This window comes from Trachymyrmex cornetzi, unplaced genomic scaffold, assembly GCF_001594075.2.
Source record: "Trachymyrmex cornetzi isolate Tcor2-1 unplaced genomic scaffold, Tcor1.1 scaffold57, whole genome shotgun sequence".
NCBI classification, from domain to species: Eukaryota; Metazoa; Arthropoda; class Insecta; order Hymenoptera; family Formicidae; genus Trachymyrmex; species Trachymyrmex cornetzi.
The window spans coordinates 528,113-545,386 of record NW_017299882.1 but is presented as its reverse complement, the minus strand read 5'-3'; the positions used below and the strand labels follow the sequence as shown (position 1 = coordinate 545,386).

The following is a 17,274-nucleotide window of genomic DNA, read 5'->3' as shown; positions in this document are numbered from 1 at the left end:
GCATAGAAATTTCAATCCATTTTAATCCATCCTCGATTATTGAGGAATCAAACTTGAGAGCCTCCAAAATTGGATTTAAATCTTATTTCATTGATCAGAACTGTACCATATTCGGTATTAAACCTACTCTTCATACATTATATTGTCTCTATATTATAATTTTATTTATAAATATCAATTATATACAGTATAAAAAATTACAAACGGGAGAACTGCTGTATAATCGGCGCGCCGACGTCTGCAATAGTATCGATACTATCGACATATATCGCATTATCATCGTTATTGAAATATAAGCGTCCATAATGGACGCCGCGGTGCTTCCCCCACTCTAGGCGCGACCATAAAAAGCAATGCACACAGCGGGGCAGTCGAACAAGGCGAAGCACCGTGCCGATTCGCGACGTTTTGCGTTACGGCGCGTTTACGTCACGGTCGCTTGCAGTCCTGGCACGTCTCGTCCAGTCTCGTCGCCTGTGACTTGTCGCACGTTTCTCACCCGCGACGAGGATTTAAGACATAAGGTTATCACCGGCAAGCTTGGTGCTTCGCACGATACCATTCGGTCCATTCGGGCAGCTCACAACTTTCCCCTCCTGGTGATGTTTTGATACACTCTCGTCTCTGTCCCTCGTTTTCCCTCCCTCATCCATCCTTTCTCCCTCCATCTCTGCCGGAGGATACCGCGCGACTTCGTCCCGTTGACAGAGGTGTGACCATTCAATTCCCAAGATTTTACTCGGGTTCCGCGACTTTTCCGTCTCTTTTCGTGAGGACAAGCGCAAGACCAGTTCCCCTGGAGCTTATTATGCCACACTCGGCATCACCGTCGCCGTCGCCGTCGTTCTCGTCTCGCGATAGGTGCGGAAAGTTCATGGGCACGTGTGTGTGCGTGTGTGTGTGTGCGCGCGCGCGCGCATGTGTATTCGCGCGCACACGCGACGGGTGCGTGTTCGAGAGTGTGCGTGTATGTCATTTGCTTATTTGTGCTTATTTGCAAATTGATCAGGAGCCGAGGACCTTGCGTTCTCGCGCGATGCTGGCTCGCGCTCCGGGGGATTGTCCTTCAACACGTTGCACGACGTGTATGTTGCGAATGTTTCACACGCTCACTCGTGACGTTTGTTAAGATATTGTCGATCGTCGGGTGTTCCTCTGACCGCTTAACAATATTCTCCGGGCGCTGATTTTGTCTCACTGTGCGACAAGTTTTGGTATAAATAAATGCATTAGCGACGGTACAATCCCTTCGATTTGCGACTTTGCACTGTCTTGCAAAATATGTCACTATACCTAAGATTTGACATTATCTTATCATGTAAAAGTTGGAACAGTCTATAGTATATTTTATATCATAAATTCCAGAGTAAAAAGTTATTGCTGTATTGATGTGTTATGTTAATTGATATAATGTTGACATTGCAAAATTCAAGGACAGTACTTCGGCTGTTTTTAACATGTGTTTGCTGTTTGCATTAAGCATATGCTAATAGCGTATGTCTGATACAATGTTAGTGTACATTATATATATAATGCAAACTCAGTGTGTTAGAAACACAGTCAATGTGTCATCCTTGAGTTCTACAATATTAATATATCAATGTATAGTATCCATTACAAATAAAATACAATAATCATTTTTAAAATTTGAGATATCTGAGAATACTGAACATTGTAAAACAGTATTTAAAGTCCAATCGTGTAACATATGTATTGTATCTTGTAAATTGCATTGTGTGATAATCTCTATAATATAGCGTGTAGCTGTGTAAATTTGTTTTTGAGCGAATGAAGATATTCCGTATCTTATACTGAAAACTTAATGTGACACACATGGCTAAATTAATAAGTTGTACGTTTTTTTTTCCAGATATGACTCTCTCTGTAAATACACCGCGTAATTGCTCAAGAAATTATTTAATACTTACGAATGATGACCTATGTGCTATTAAACGACATTGAGGTGAACACGCTGTGATGGGGTGGACGATATCCACCACAGCATGGATTGTAATATGGAGTTGCCTGTTGCCGGGCTTCTATTTAGCTCCGCAGGCATCTCCAAAACAAGTGCCATGTGATAAGACGAGAAAAGTTTTCACGGAATCATGGGGAATCATCAGCGATGGGCCAATGGGCTCGAATTATACTCAAGATTCTCACTGCGAATGGCTCATTAAAGGTACGGATGAAAGGACTTATTGCTCTTTAAATAGTAAAGTAAAATTATAATATAGAATTTATATTCTATATCTCGTTGTAGCTAACCATAGCCGCCAATTTATTACATTAAGTTTTCGGACGATGGGCACAGAATGCAGTTATGACTATGTGTTTGTTTATGATGGGGATTCCTTTCGTTCACCGCTTCTGGGTAGCTTCAGTGGCAAGACAGAACCGCAGCAAGTGACATCATCATCTGGTTATGTAAGTACATTCCACAGAAATAACATTAGATAATGTTTTGCTGATTTATGATTTCACAACATCGCATAGTTTACATTAATAATCAGTGTTAAGTGGCATGAATTAAATATAAAAAAATATAATGTTTATTAATACGAAATTACGAAAACTAATTATAAATGTAAAAATATGTAACGAAATAATATAATTGAAATATAATATGAGTTACTACTAAACTCACGCAACAATAATGAATAAAAGTGAAACATTACACTAAATATTATCATGATATAAAATATTGTTGTATTTTATAAGATATTCTAACGTTACTATTTTTTTTACAGATGTTGATATTATTATATAGTGACACAAATTACGTCCTAGACGGTTTCCATGCAGAATTTTCAGTCACGAATTGCCCGAATAATTGTACTCATCACGGAAAGTGTATTAATAATACGTGCTTCTGCGAAAATGATTGGGGAAGCAAAGATTGTTCCCGAGCTCTCTGTCCAAATAATTGCAGCCAGGCGGGTATTTGCGGGATAAAAAGATGCAAATGCAACAATGGATACTCCGGACAATCTTGTTCGTTGCACAAAACGCATCCTGAAGGAAATCGGTATGTTATCCTATTAAATTACATCTTTGTGCTTTTGTACTTATATTATTATTTAATGACAAAATAATATATTTTTCTTATATTTTGTATTAAATTTTGCTTAATATGTAATATAAATGGATGAGACATGTACAAATAAAAAATTTCAATAATCTAATTATTTATGTAGGTGGCATTGGCTCTCGCATTCGGAAGGTGGACTAAGGCCACGCGCAGCTCATACAGCGATCTATGTTCAGGAAACAGACTCACTTTATGTTTTTGGCGGCTATGATCTCAATTATATACTCAGTGACTTAGAAGTATATAGGTTTAGCACAAGTGAATGGGAAGATGAATATGGAAGTATATTAGGTAAATTAAAATGCACAAATTTCACGTAAGAATTTTAAGACAATCTGTTCTTTATAATTTCTTTACAATTGTATTTTCATTATATTTTTGTTTCTTTTTTCTAACGTATATATAGTAATTTAATTACGATGTAGAATGTAATAAAATTCTTTCTACTTTGAATGTTAAACATCAAAAAACGAAAATAACTTCTCAACATTGTTTTACATTCACAGAAGGCGCCGCATCTGCCGAATATTTAGATCCTACATTGATCGCTACCGAATTACAACGCCATCCTGGTGCCAAAGAGATATACGGCCTACCAACGACATCTTTATTCTGGAAAGTGCTTTATAGTATTAAAGATAACAATACTTTTGGCCTGCTCGACCGGACTGCTGACGGTCAACACTCGCGAGAGTTCAGGAACATGCCTAAGGACAAGGAAACTGAAAAAAGCAGAAGCACCATTAGGATCGATAGGAACGGTGATCCAAGGAGAAAGCATCCCCGAAATATAAGACCGCGATATTCGCAAATGTCAACAAGGTAGTAAGTGACTCACTCATTAATTTAATATCTCAAAAACAATCTTGGAAATTCGGGACAATATACTGTTGATTTTATATTTTGCTTATGTAAAGATATAAAAGATATTGGTAAGATCTATATGTACATACAAAAAGCTTACTATCATATTCTTTTATTGGAATTTAATTAGAATAATAAATAAAAACTCGTCAATTAGTCAAAAGTGATCTTTAGAATAATTTCGTTTTAAAGTCTTATATGTCTGTAATTCTTTTGCTTCCTATTTGTGCAGTTAGATTTAAAGTAATATTTTATTACATAATGTGTGTTTGTATTTATTAAAGATATCGCAGAAACTTGGAAAACCTGTACAGAGAACGTGACGCAACAGATATGCAGAACGATGACGTAAAATGGGAGGAGCAAATCGTAGCGGGATCCGCGGAGGAGAATGTTTTCGTTCCAGAATTTACGGATTCAAAATTAACCACAAGTGATTCGTTGAAAGAGGAAGTTACAGAGCCAACTGTTGATGAATTACCTAAACCGAGTCCTCGATATGGTCATGCTGCGTGCAAATATCAAGGTCTGTCGACATTTATTATATTTTTTATATATAAATTTATTATATTTTTTAGTACTAATTAATGTAAAATAAAAAACGTTGATTACCTTGCTTCAGGAAACATTTTTATTTTAATTTTGTTTGAATCAGCATCGAAACTGGTTTGTATTGCGTTATGGCATAATAAATCTAAGAGTGAAAATAAAAGAAGAAATCTTTTATAGTTGCATTTATTAAAAATATAGATGAAAAAATGAAAAAGATTATATAAAATTATTGTTATTTATTATCATTGTGTTATTTAAACAAACTAACGTATGATTTATCGTAAAATTATAAACAACACATTAAACAAATAAAATCTTTATATTTTCAGATGGTTTTGTGATCTATGGAGGAAAGGTGGAAGATGGTACTCTATCGAATGAACTATGGCATTATAATGTGATAAAACGCATGTGGACATTACGCGCTAAAAACTCTCCTTTCTACCCGCCCAGCCTCACAAGGCACACTCTAACTTTGGCAAGTGACTACATCTATCTATTCGGAGGCAGTACTGTTGACGGAGAGTTTTCGTCCAGCTTATATAAAATCAAGTTGCGCTTATGTAAGTTTAAGTTTATTTATTGCCAATTTATTAAAGCAAAAAAGCAAATCTAAAAAATGTATGTTTATATAATTTCTACATATGAGATACATATAGAAAAATATTAGCATAATTAACTCATAATTATAGCGGATCCTACGGCGATTAATGAAAGATGGATAGAAGTACGACCTCGAGGCGGTAAGGAACTTGACGTACGCGTAGTAGCGCATTCGACTGTATATCATCGTGCTACCAATTCCCTCCTGGTGTACGGCGGCGTGGTCGCCAGCGTCGCCCGTTTCAGTAAATTATCGGACCGAATGTTCGTCTTTCAACTAGATAGAAAAGTCTGGTCCGAGATCCATTATCCAAGAGCGCATTTGCGAGAGACATACGTGCCAAGAGAACGCGCCTTCCACACGTGTAATATCATAGGTAATTACTTGTTATTAAATAGAATGATTTTTAGAGATAAAATATATGAGTATTATGAGTATGTGTGTGTGTGTGTGTGTGTGTGTGTGTGTGTGTGTGTGTGTGTGTGTAAAATACATAATTTTTTATTTATTATTATGACAGGAAATTATCTAGTGGTATTTGGCGGATATTCTCATAGACATAACAAAGAAGAGATATGTTACGATAATCAAATGTATCTTTATCACCTTGGTTGTCACACTTGGGTGAGCCACGAAGTGTTAGGCTTAAATGATAAAGGTAAAACAAATTAATTTAATTTACATATTTTACATATGTTACATATTTATATCGATTTAAATTTGTTTTTCCACTTTTAGATTCTCGTTATCCTAAGCAACAAGGTGTATTTGCTCATGCGGCAGATGTGCGTAATGGAAATACCTTATTGCTCGTTGGTGGATATCATGGCAACGTAAATGCAGATCTTCTTGCATACACTTTGCCACCTATGTTAGCACCGGGAGACGAGGATTACATCGAGCCAGAGCAAATTTGCTCGAGGCACAAAAGCCTAATGGAGTGCGCAGCGAATCCAGAATGTGGCTGGTGTTCCGCGGATGAGGTATTTTATTCATTAATCTCATTATACATATATTCATAAAGTAACTTTTGTTTGTATGTCTGATGTATGAAATTTCTTGATACATTACAGATATGCTATGGTCGGACGATAGGCAGCAATTGTACGACGAATTTACAAACGACGCGCTGTCCAGGAGTTTGTCCTGCTCTAGGCGATTGTCACTCTTGCCTAATACACGGTCAACCTGGTGGTGGTTGGGGCACGAATTTCCGCGGCAGGAAATCCGTCTCGAATAAGCTAAATTTAGGCACGTGCACTTGGTGTGTCCAAAACGCCCGGTGTCACCACAAAGATGATAATTACGGGGTATGCGGCCTGCGGGACGACACACCTTCGCAGATACCGGGCTGGTGGGGCTCGAAAGGTACGGAGATTACCAAGGCCGAAGAGTGTCGAGAAATGGATAAAAGGCCGGGTTTAACTTTCCTCAAGTACAAGCCACCAGTGAACTTCAGCCAACCTGACTCAGTCGCCATAGTGAACGCGACCACGGTTGACTTTAATGTACCATCCATGCAAGGTGCGAAGACAGAATCGGCGTTGGGCGGCGAAATGATTGCCAGGTTGACTGGTTTTCTTAGACCGCCAAATTATTTTTGGGACAGCGCGGCGGAGCACCTGAAAATCTGCGTCAGTTATAACAGCGCGACACTTCACGTGTCGCGAAATGACGATCCTGATAAGCTGGTGAGTTATTATTATTTAGCAACTTTGATGGTTTTTAATTGTATTGGAAAGTAAAAGAAATAAAAATTAATAATAAAAATATTACAAAACAGTGTGTGAAAGGAAAAAGTAAATTTAAAATTATTTAAAATAATTTTATTTTTATTTATTGAAGAGGAAATTTGTTAATTGAAATATTCTTGTCGCGCGCATGAACCGTTCAAAGGACTTCGATATTTTCAAGTTCTGCTGAAATTTAATTATGCATAATTTTTAATTTTTACTTAGGAATTGGTCGCCAATCTAACTGCGGAGACATCACAGTGTATACCGACGACATGGCCAGGTGAAGATTCGATGGAATTGCAGTCAGGTCGTTATTTGTTGGACTTCGAATCGAAAAGAATGGTGACCACGAGCTACGCTTATGCGAGTAAAATGGAAATTGTGCATAACAAGAATATGGAAAATGGAAAGGTCTTTACATTCGAGTACTTGGAACCGTATCAGAACGGTTCTTGCCATCAATACAGTAATTGTCTGCACTGTTTGACTGACTCTTCGTGCGGTTGGTGCGATATTACCAACGAATGTCTACCGCGCTCCGTCAATGAAACGGAGAGCTGCGTAAAAGATATAGAGTGGGATAAGGAGCGCGGCGAGACGATACGTGAATGGCACTATTTGACGATCACGCCTTCGGCGTGCGCTAACTGTTCCAATTACATCTCCTGCGAGTCATGCGTGAACACTAAACTGTGTGAGTGGTGGACGGAGGAGGCGAGATGCGCACGAATTGGTCGATTGCCTAACGCCGTGGTGAGTCTGTACGAGTGCCCGATTCCGTGCCGACAACGCTCCAACTGCACGAAATGCTTGGACGAGCGTGGCAGATGCGTGTGGTGTGAAGCCACGCGGGAGTGTTTCTCATTCTCGGTGTACACATCAGAATACCAGTTCGGTCTGTGCCGGGAATGGATGGACCAGGCGGGCCTGATGGGTGTCACATCGCGCAGCGGTTCGTCGCTCACTGGTAACGATCAGTGCAAGAGCTGCAGTCGGCACTCCAACTGCTCCAGTTGCCTGCATTCACTCAGCTGCGGCTGGTGTTATAGTCTGGAGAATCCTATCACTGGCGTGTGCGTGCAGGGCGACTTCAATCAGGCTCACGTCAATTGCAGTGCGATCATCAACGAGTATCGAAACAGCAGTCTGAACGCTGACGAGTCTGGCTGGGCGTACGCGCAGTGCCCGGATGTGGATGAGTGTGATCTCGGCCTGCACGACTGCCATCCCGATGCGCTTTGCACCAATACTCACGGCAGCTTCAGTTGTCAATGCAAACGCGGTTTTAATGGCGATGGCAAAGAGAATTGTACCAAGACTTGCTATGAGAGATGCGTCAACGGATATTGCAGCGAGGCGCCGGATTACAAGTGTGAGTGCAACCTGGGCTGGACCGGACCGGATTGTCGGACCAACTGCGGCTGTTATAACCATTCTACGTGCTTACAGGTAAACAATGATTGCATACAAAAAAAAATGAATTTATTTTTATTGTTAATTCTCAAAAACTCAAAAAAAATCCATTGTATTTTTAATTAACCCGTAATTGGAACATAGTCCTGGTGACGCTGGGAATAATTAAAAAAATATTTTTACAAACAATAAATTCTATCAATATTTTGTTTCCAAAAATGTGTGTTTCCAATATAGAATAATAATATTACTATCAACTTTTTGTCATATGTTTAAACATCTTGATTTTTGGATTTTCAGGGACCAGGTATTTGCGACGAGTGTCAAGACTGGACAATCGGACGTTACTGCGAAGAATGTAAGGCAGGAAGTTTTGGAAACGCGACGACACCATTGGGCTGTCGCGAATGCAATTGCAATGGGCATGGCGATGTGGAGCTCGACGTTTGCGATCGGCAGACTGGTACGTGTTTTTGCCGCGATAACACTGAAGGCGATAAGTGTCAACGTTGCAAACGGGGCTATTATGGGGATCCGCGTAACGGCGGGATGTGTTACTACGGCTGCATGTCTCGAGGTATGCTGGGCGGCGAAGGGAACGGTAAGCAAGGTCTTGGTAGTCGACATTCGCAATCTTCGCTTTGGGACAATTACGTGGGCGACTCACCGACAAGAGAGTGTCTCTGGATTGTTGGCCCCGAGACGGAGCTCTCTTTAGATGCGACCACTCCGACAATTCAAAGCGTGATACAATTCACTATCCATGATGATATCAACGTAAGTTGCCAGGAGAACAGCGTGTATGTGTATGATGGTCTACCCGAATTCGTCTCATCTACCGGTGGTCACCAGAGTCAATTACTGGGCGTGTACTGCACCGAAAGCACCAACTATCCAGTCACGGTGGAGGCCAAATCTGGATTTCTAACAGTGCACTATAAGCAACTGGACGAAGTGGAGGGTTTTAATGCGAGCTATGTGATAATGACGTGCAACAATTGCCCAGGAAACCGCGAGTGCCGCAACGGCAACTGTCTCTGCAAATCCGGTTACGTCGGCATCAACTGCGACGTGGAGATCTGTCCGGAAAACTGTACTGCTTCCGAGAAACGCGGCGTCTGTGACAAGGGCTATGGTCGTTGCGTTTGCGTACCAGGCTACGGTGGACGCGATTGCTCTATCCCGCTCAAAAACTATCAGCTAATATTCACGGAACTATTCAATTCAGAATATTTGGCCGATCATCAGGACCACTTGAGAAAAACGTTGCCACGCTTCGGACACAGCTTGGTGGCTGATCGACGCGGTAGTCTATGGATGTTCGGCGGTTATTCGCTCAGTCACGGACCTCTGAATGACATTAGACTTTTTGACACAAAAAACAATACATGGATGCAAGTAACAGTGGAATCTACCTCAGAGGCATCCATGCCACAGGGTCGCTACTTTCATGCAGCTGAAATTGTGCACAGTAGGCAGCAGATCTACGTCTACGGCGGCCTGTCAATGAAGGACGAAGACGTACAAGGACTGTCGAACAATACTCTCAGCGACTTTTGGAAATTCAGTTTGCAGAACCAGCGATGGAGCCAAATTGTGCAGGACGAATTAAAGAAGGAGCCACTGCCTCTGGCCGGTCATACGTTGACCTTGCGTAGAGATGGAGAGTCGGAGAGCCTGATTCTGATCGGTGGATTTAGTCCTAAATATGGATATCTAGACATGATCTGGGAATTTAATCTGGAAACTGAGACTTGGGACACAGTGAACACTGTAGGGAACGGACCCGTAGGTGTTTACGGTCATTCCACAGTATATCACAGTAAGTCTGATAGTCTCTACGTCTTCGGTGGCTACACTTATGCGGTAAACAGAACGTTTATTTCGAACAGATTATATGCCTTGAATTATAAAACACGAACGTGGTCAGTACTACCACCATTTGAAGACGAAATCACCGATGGCAACAGTTTACCTCAAGCTAGATTTCTTCATTCCGCGGTTACGACGGACGAATATATGGTGATATTTGGTGGCCGGCAAAATCCTCACAACACCTCAGACTCTCTAATAGCGTACAAATACTCATGCAACCTGTGGATACGTTTGATAACGAAAGACACAGAGACGATTGGCAGTCCGCCACCACCAGCCTACGCCCACGCGATGACCCATGCCGATCCAGAGTCGAACGCCGTTTACGTTATTGGCGGCTTTGACGGTGGTATTAAGAGTCACGTCACATTGATTAACATACCGGAGGATTTGTGCAATCTTTGGAAGGATAAGATCACGTGTAGGAAATATTTCGGTTGTTCGTTCTGCGCTGTCACTACCCTTAATGGCACCAACATTTCCCTCTGTTTCTCGAACGAGGTATCAAGCAACCGGGGTGACAAGTGTGACATCAACGTGACTCAAGCGCAACGATCGAACGGAATATTCTGCAATTCGGACTGGATGGCGAGCAGAAAATGCCAGACTTTCAGAACATGCACGGAATGTCTGGCGGAGTGGCCGTATTACAAAGACAATCAGCCTGTTTGCAAGTGGTGCACCAACTGTCCGCACGGTAAGTGCATCCCATCAGACAAAGATTGCAACGATCAGACACAGGACATGATGATTAGATGCGACACATCGGTAAGTAACGTGAATCAATGCGGGGAACGCTTGTGTCCAGCGAGCGATTGCGAGAAGTGTTACGGTCTGGACGAGTGCGTGTGGACGAGGCAGGTACTGAAAACTAACGAATTGGGAATGGAACTGACGGGCGAGCCCGTCTACGACTGGAACTGCGTAAAGATTAACATCTTTGAGCGGACTAGCATCAAGATGAGCAGCACGCAGTGTGAAAAGAGGTGCTCCGACCACAAAGATTGCAGGAGTTGTCTGAAGGGTACTGGAGCCGAAGGTGGATGGAGCGAATGTAGATGGTCCACGCAATTGAACGAGTGCATCTCACCATCGTATCAGCCGCTTTATTGCGCCGGCGGTGTTTGCGGTTTAGTGTTGCGTAACGCTGATATGGACCACTGCCCGGAACCATGCTCAGTGTTCAAGCAGTGTAGCACCTGTCTGAAGCATTCGCATTGTGGCTGGTGCTCCTTGGACTCTGCTAATGTAACCGGTCAAGGAATATGCACGGAAGGATCACTTGAAGCGCCGGCGGATCATCCAGCGGGCGGTACCTGCGAAATGCTTTATCGTCAACACTTCCCAGAAGTCGAGCCGCCGATCACCACAACGTTGCATCCATATCACGTGGACTCTTCAGAAGCGCAGGACAATGTTACGATGTCGTTACTCACCGCGGTACTGAAACCAGATTTTTCATGGCATTACGTCCGCTGTCCACCGGAAAACGAGTGCGAGAACGGGCACCATACGTGTTCACCGAAGAGCGAGAAGTGTTTTGACTTGGAGGAGGGTTTCGAGTGTAAATGCGGGGATGGATATAAGACCGAAACCACCTGGGGGAACGATTTTGGTAAGAAAATTTGCGTGCCCATGTGTACACAGGGTTGCGTGAGAGGCACATGTGTGAAGCCCGACCTGTGCCGTTGTGACTTCGGTTACGTCGGCTCGAATTGCTCCATTCAATGCCAATGCAACGGCCATAGCGATTGCGCTGGTCCGGACAAGCTCGATAACTGCACGAAATGTCATAACAACACGATGGGAAAGCAATGCGAGAAATGTCTACCATTATACGTCGGCAATCCTGCGGACAACGGTCAGTGTGTACCATGTCTCGAATATTGCAACGGGCACACTCGGATCTGCATCAACGACAACGTGACAGTGCCCGATCCGAATTCAGTGGACAAGATGTCAATAGAGAAGCTGAGTAGGCAACTGGAAGAAGGACCGGTGGCAAAAGCGAAATGTATCAATTGCGGGAACAACACAAGGGGCGACAAATGCGGCGAATGCATGACCGGATACTTCCGAGGGACAGAAGACCTCCGAGACGTGTGTCGGCCTTGTGAATGTCACGGCCATGGCTTCACGTGCGATCCTGTTACTGGCGAGAAGTGCAACTGTGGCAACAATACCGAGAGCGAACCCTCCTGCACGAGCGGTCCTATAAAGGGTACGAACACGGGCGGACAACCGTGCTGGATGGTGCAATGCAGCAAGTGCAGGGAGAATTACGCCGGCACCCCGACAATGGGCCATCAGTGCTACAAAACCGTCACAGTCGACAATAAAATGTGTTTCGACTCGAAATTAATAGGTGAGCATACAATCTTGCAAACAGATTAAATCTTCATATCATCATAACGATAACTAATACGTCTAACGCGCAAAAATTGTATAATGTACAATTTTTTTTATTTTTTAGTAAATTTGACAATTCACTCGTAATGATACATTTTTGTTTCCAAATAACTTATGTGTTGTTTTTTTCTTTAATATAAAAATAAATAATGTTAACGTTAATATATACTTATCAATATTATTTCAATTAAAAATACTGGTTACAATTTCGACCTCACTTCAATATGTATGTTTGTACTTATTCATTCGACACTTTGGTCAAGTAATTGTTTTTCTTAAATTGCAACGTTCTATTTTGTGGGAGCATCTTACGTATCCTTCGGTTCGTATCTTCTTTCTTCTACTATAAGCTGTTTGACATTCTGCCATTTTCGTGTGTCTAAAAGGAGACCTTACTTTTCCCTATTTCAGACGAATGCAAGATGAAGCCGAAGCCTCTAAACCCTGGCCAAACCGTCTTCTACATGGTGCAACCACGATTTATGAACGTGGACATCAGAGTGATGGTGGATGTCACCCAAGGTGCTTTGAATCTGTTCTTGAGTCCGCGAGATGATTCCTTCGTCGTCATTTTAAATTCAACGACAGGATATCAAGAAGTATGATTTAATCTTTTCTATTCTATTGGTTTTTTTTTTTACTATTTTGTATTTTAAAGCTCGTTTATATTTAAAAATTTTTAATTCTTAAACAATTTATAATTTTGGATTTTTTGCCTTTATACTAATATCAAAATCAGTATAAAGTCATTTGCTACATTAACCTTATCATTCATTATACGTAACAGATTTACGATTTTTAATTTTTGCACATTTATAAATTTTATAATGCTTTTATTTATCTATCAAAAAAGATGTATAAAATACTCATTACATCCACAGGTTGAACTAGATAACAGATTCAGATTACGGCCTGATCAGCCATCTAACAGATTCCGGATTGTTGAGTTTCATCCTAACCTTGGTACGGTTAACGGCTCTAGCATGGAACCAATTCGATGGAACACTGGACAACAGTATTTCGTGATGGAGCACTGGCTAGAGGACAATCTTGCCAGCTTTCTGACAATCGAGAGGCGAAACACCTTTTTGGTGATCCATAATCTGACAAATCGACTGGTACTGACATTGCCACAAGACAAACACGAGTTGGGCCAGACCAAGTTTCACATCGTGCTACAAGCGATCGACCCGGTGAATCCAGAGCTGAATGGTCGCGCCGCCTACGGGATGATTTTCTTCCGTCAAGATCAGTTGCACATCGATCTATTCGTCTTCTTCTCGTGCTTCTTCTCCTGCTTCTTTTTGTTCTTGGCGGGGTGCGTGGTTGCGTGGAAGGCGAAGCAATCGGCAGATTTACGCCGTGCCCGACGTCGACATGTCGTAGAAATGTTGCATATGGCAAAACGACCGTTTGCCTCCGCGACAATACTCTACGATCGGGACGGCGGCGAGTGTAGCCCGAGCTCGCCGCAGCGTAAGGGCAGACGAGGCAAACACGTGAGCTTTCACAGTGACGTGAGACCGGTGGCTGTCGAGCCCACCGATGACGGTGTTGCGGCAGTGGCGACAGTGTTCATCAGGTTACCCGGCGGCCGCCAAGCTCCTGTCAAATTGGCCCTGGGCAGTTCGCTCATACTCTTGACTAGAGTCTACCCGGTCAATAGCAGAGTGTTTTTAAGACGTAGAAACAGTCATGCGACGAACTGAACCCACGTTACAGTGGAATCTCGATCTCGACGGCTTTCGAGTTCCACATCTCGGACACAAATATTCTCGTTAAACTCTTCTGAAGCATCGATAAGAGTTACCGACGTTTGAGCAATTTGCTACGAATTATAGCTGTAATAAACTTTGGGTATAATGGACCTTGAATTAGTATGTAGATTTAATAGGCAGCTTCCCTTTTTGGGACAGTTTTAACACGATAAAGATAATGGACGAGATGAACTCAGGATATAACGTGAATTTTAACAAAATATACGTATTTTACTATCGGAATATCTTGCATACCGCTTATCCATTTTATCTTTTCTATTAGAAAACTTCTCTTTTTGTTGATCTCACACATTGATTGGCAACAGGAATAGTAATATTGAATCTATTAAAAAAATGCAGGCATATAAAATAAATATTAACTGTAAGATTCTACCGAATTTTATTAGATTATACAAATGTTGGATTCATGGATCTGGAAACTGTTGTAAAAGATTTTCGGAATCATGGATAGAATCTATACATGTAAAAATTTGCAAATTTTTTAAATTTATCTATTAAAATTCTAAGATTTTCATGTAATTAGGATTCAAATAAGAAAATATATATATTTTATAATTTATATTAAGATTCAGAAAAACGTACTAAAAATTCGAGTTCTTCTAAAGAACATAACGAAAATGTAACAGATCCAAGGATCTTATATCGTAGGTCTGTGAATCGAGCAATTATATTGTTTTTTTTTTTAACTAGAGATTTAATATTGTATACGTAGTACAAGAGGATCGATCGTAAGATTATTTAATCTAAATATATATAATATATTGTCGTATACCATTCCATGACGAGACTGTACGTTTGTATATACAACAATCTGTAATTATATATTAATTCGTACTTTATACATTTTTGTAGAAACATTTTACGAGGCGTGGCTTCGCGTCATGGAACATTCGTGACTATTCTCGGAAAAGAAGGTGAAATCGATTTTTTTCGATTTGTATCGGTTGAACGAACAGTATTAGAATTGTTGATTAGAGATGGAGCTCAACGATGTGTACGTTAACAAGGTTCCTATGCCAAATTGATTAGGATGGATACGTGTTGAGCGTCCTAATATATAATAATATATTATTTATCGTAAGTGGATAAAGGAAGAAGGCGGAAAGTTTTATTCGAGAAAGAAATGTACATATACACATGGAAATTGCGAATGCGTGTTGCAAGCTTTTATAACTGGCGTTTGCGTACTGGTTGAAAGGCACTTATACTCAGTAGGTTTGTTATCGGAGATAACGACTATGTATTAATCAAAACGTATAGGTAAAGTGAATGTCGTAACGATATTGGCATTGGCGTGCTTAATAGCTATCGTCGGAGGCACAAAAATGGGATAATGCAGAGATGGTTTTATTTCAAGTTCAAGAGTTATAGAAAATAAAAAATATATAATAAAATAATTGCCGAGTAAATTCTGCGGATAAAAAAAGATGCAGGAGCAAAAATTCATAAAACTAGAATTTTGTTTTTACAAATTTACACAAAAAATTAAATTTCTATATGTATATATTATATATATCTATGTATGTGTGTGTGTAAAAGATATCTATGGATAAAAAAAAGCTAGGATTTAGGAAAATAAGAATTTATAGATAAACGAGAAGTAGAATTAATGTTGTAACACCGAGATCTGTGAAATCGAAAATTTGCAATCTAAAAATAAAACCTGAGTACTTCGCGATTACATATCACAAGTTTAAATTTATCTTATATATAATATTACACCATAAATCGATCATTATAATTGTGTGACAAATATGCAATATTTCATGCTAGACTTTTTTGACTTCACAAAAACAATGAGCTGTCTCTTCTTTATCTCATTTATGTGGTTTGTTCGTATCCTGTATTAGGATAATGTAATGATATTGAGTAGCAGAATGAGAATCTAAAGGCCTCTTTTATGTGCATGCGTTTCTTGTTGTATATCGCATAAACGAGGCACGCGTAAACAGGAGCTCCGGTATCCTGTGTGCGCCATCAAATGATTGAAAGAATGCACGAGTGCTCCTCGACCAGGAAATAACATTCGTTGATTAATTGTTAAGCGAACACATCGACGATACGACGCGACCAATTTGTTGAATCTCAGAGTCTTTTCTTGTCACATAAGTCTCGTCATTACGCGCAAATGAACTTTTTTTGTTACGTCACAAATATCCTTCAAGTGCAGCTATCCGTTCGAAAGAGTTCCTCTCTTTCTCTCTCTGTATTCTGCGACGTATCTGGATCCGAAAATTCACGGTCTTTATAACAAAATGGAAGGCACAATGTTTAAAACTAAGAATGAAAACTTATGAATTTATAAATGTAGAAATTAGGAAAGTGTGAAATTTATGAATTAAGAAATGCCTTGTTTTCTAAATTAAAAATGATGGCTCTATAAAATGAAGATTTAAGAGAACAAATATTTTCATAAAACCACACACTTATAAAACTAAAATTTATGGATCCTAAGATTTATATAAAGCTTTACATAAACAATAAAAAGTTTATAGAAAATTGAATAAAATTACGTCTATAACATCGGACATTCATATGGAACCAATAAATTTTAAGAATCCATCAATGCCTCCTTTGAATGAGACTGTGGATGTTCAATAATCTAAGATACAGAATACATTAATTCTTCGATTTTCAATATTGCTTATAGATCCTTGAAAATTACGTGAATGTCGAGATTTAAAGTTCCTTCAAACTCGTGTAAATTTCAAGGACTTCATAACCCGCATACATTTTAAGGATCTCTATAGGATCAAAGAGATTGTCAAAAGTAGAAGAATTAACATTAATTTAATACTATCCGCGCAAAGTCACAAAATATCGTTACAATTCTCGTTTGTTCATTTGCATGCACGAGCAATCGCGTTGTCCTAAATACTCATTCGCGTGGTGCCGTGTAAGCATGTAAACTCAATTAAGTACACAGAATCGACAGTATATGTACATTTACAT

General features: G+C 40.2%; 1 protein-coding gene across 2 annotated transcripts; it reads left to right on the top strand.

Annotated features, from left to right (window-relative positions):
• Positions 1-212: 212 nt before the first annotated feature.
• On the top strand, positions 213-14,658 carry Megf8 (multiple EGF like domains 8). Of its 2 annotated transcripts, XM_018515245.1 has the most exons (17): positions 213-861; positions 1,871-2,182; positions 2,264-2,427; positions 2,751-3,028; positions 3,198-3,382; positions 3,598-3,913; positions 4,240-4,481; positions 4,837-5,070; positions 5,200-5,487; positions 5,632-5,769; positions 5,850-6,094; positions 6,185-6,802; positions 7,070-8,296; positions 8,561-12,500; positions 12,849-12,866; positions 12,956-13,143; positions 13,426-14,658. In XM_018515245.1, the coding sequence occupies exons 2-17, from the start codon at positions 1,978-1,980 to the stop codon at positions 14,251-14,253; spliced, it is 9,114 nt and encodes a 3,037-aa protein (XP_018370747.1). In that variant the 5' UTR covers positions 213-861; positions 1,871-1,977; the 3' UTR covers positions 14,254-14,658. The 2 variants fall into 2 exon arrangements, with proteins under 2 accessions (XP_018370747.1, XP_018370749.1); XM_018515247.1 differs by lacking the exon at positions 12,849-12,866.
• The last annotated feature ends 2,616 nt before the right edge of the window (positions 14,659-17,274 follow it).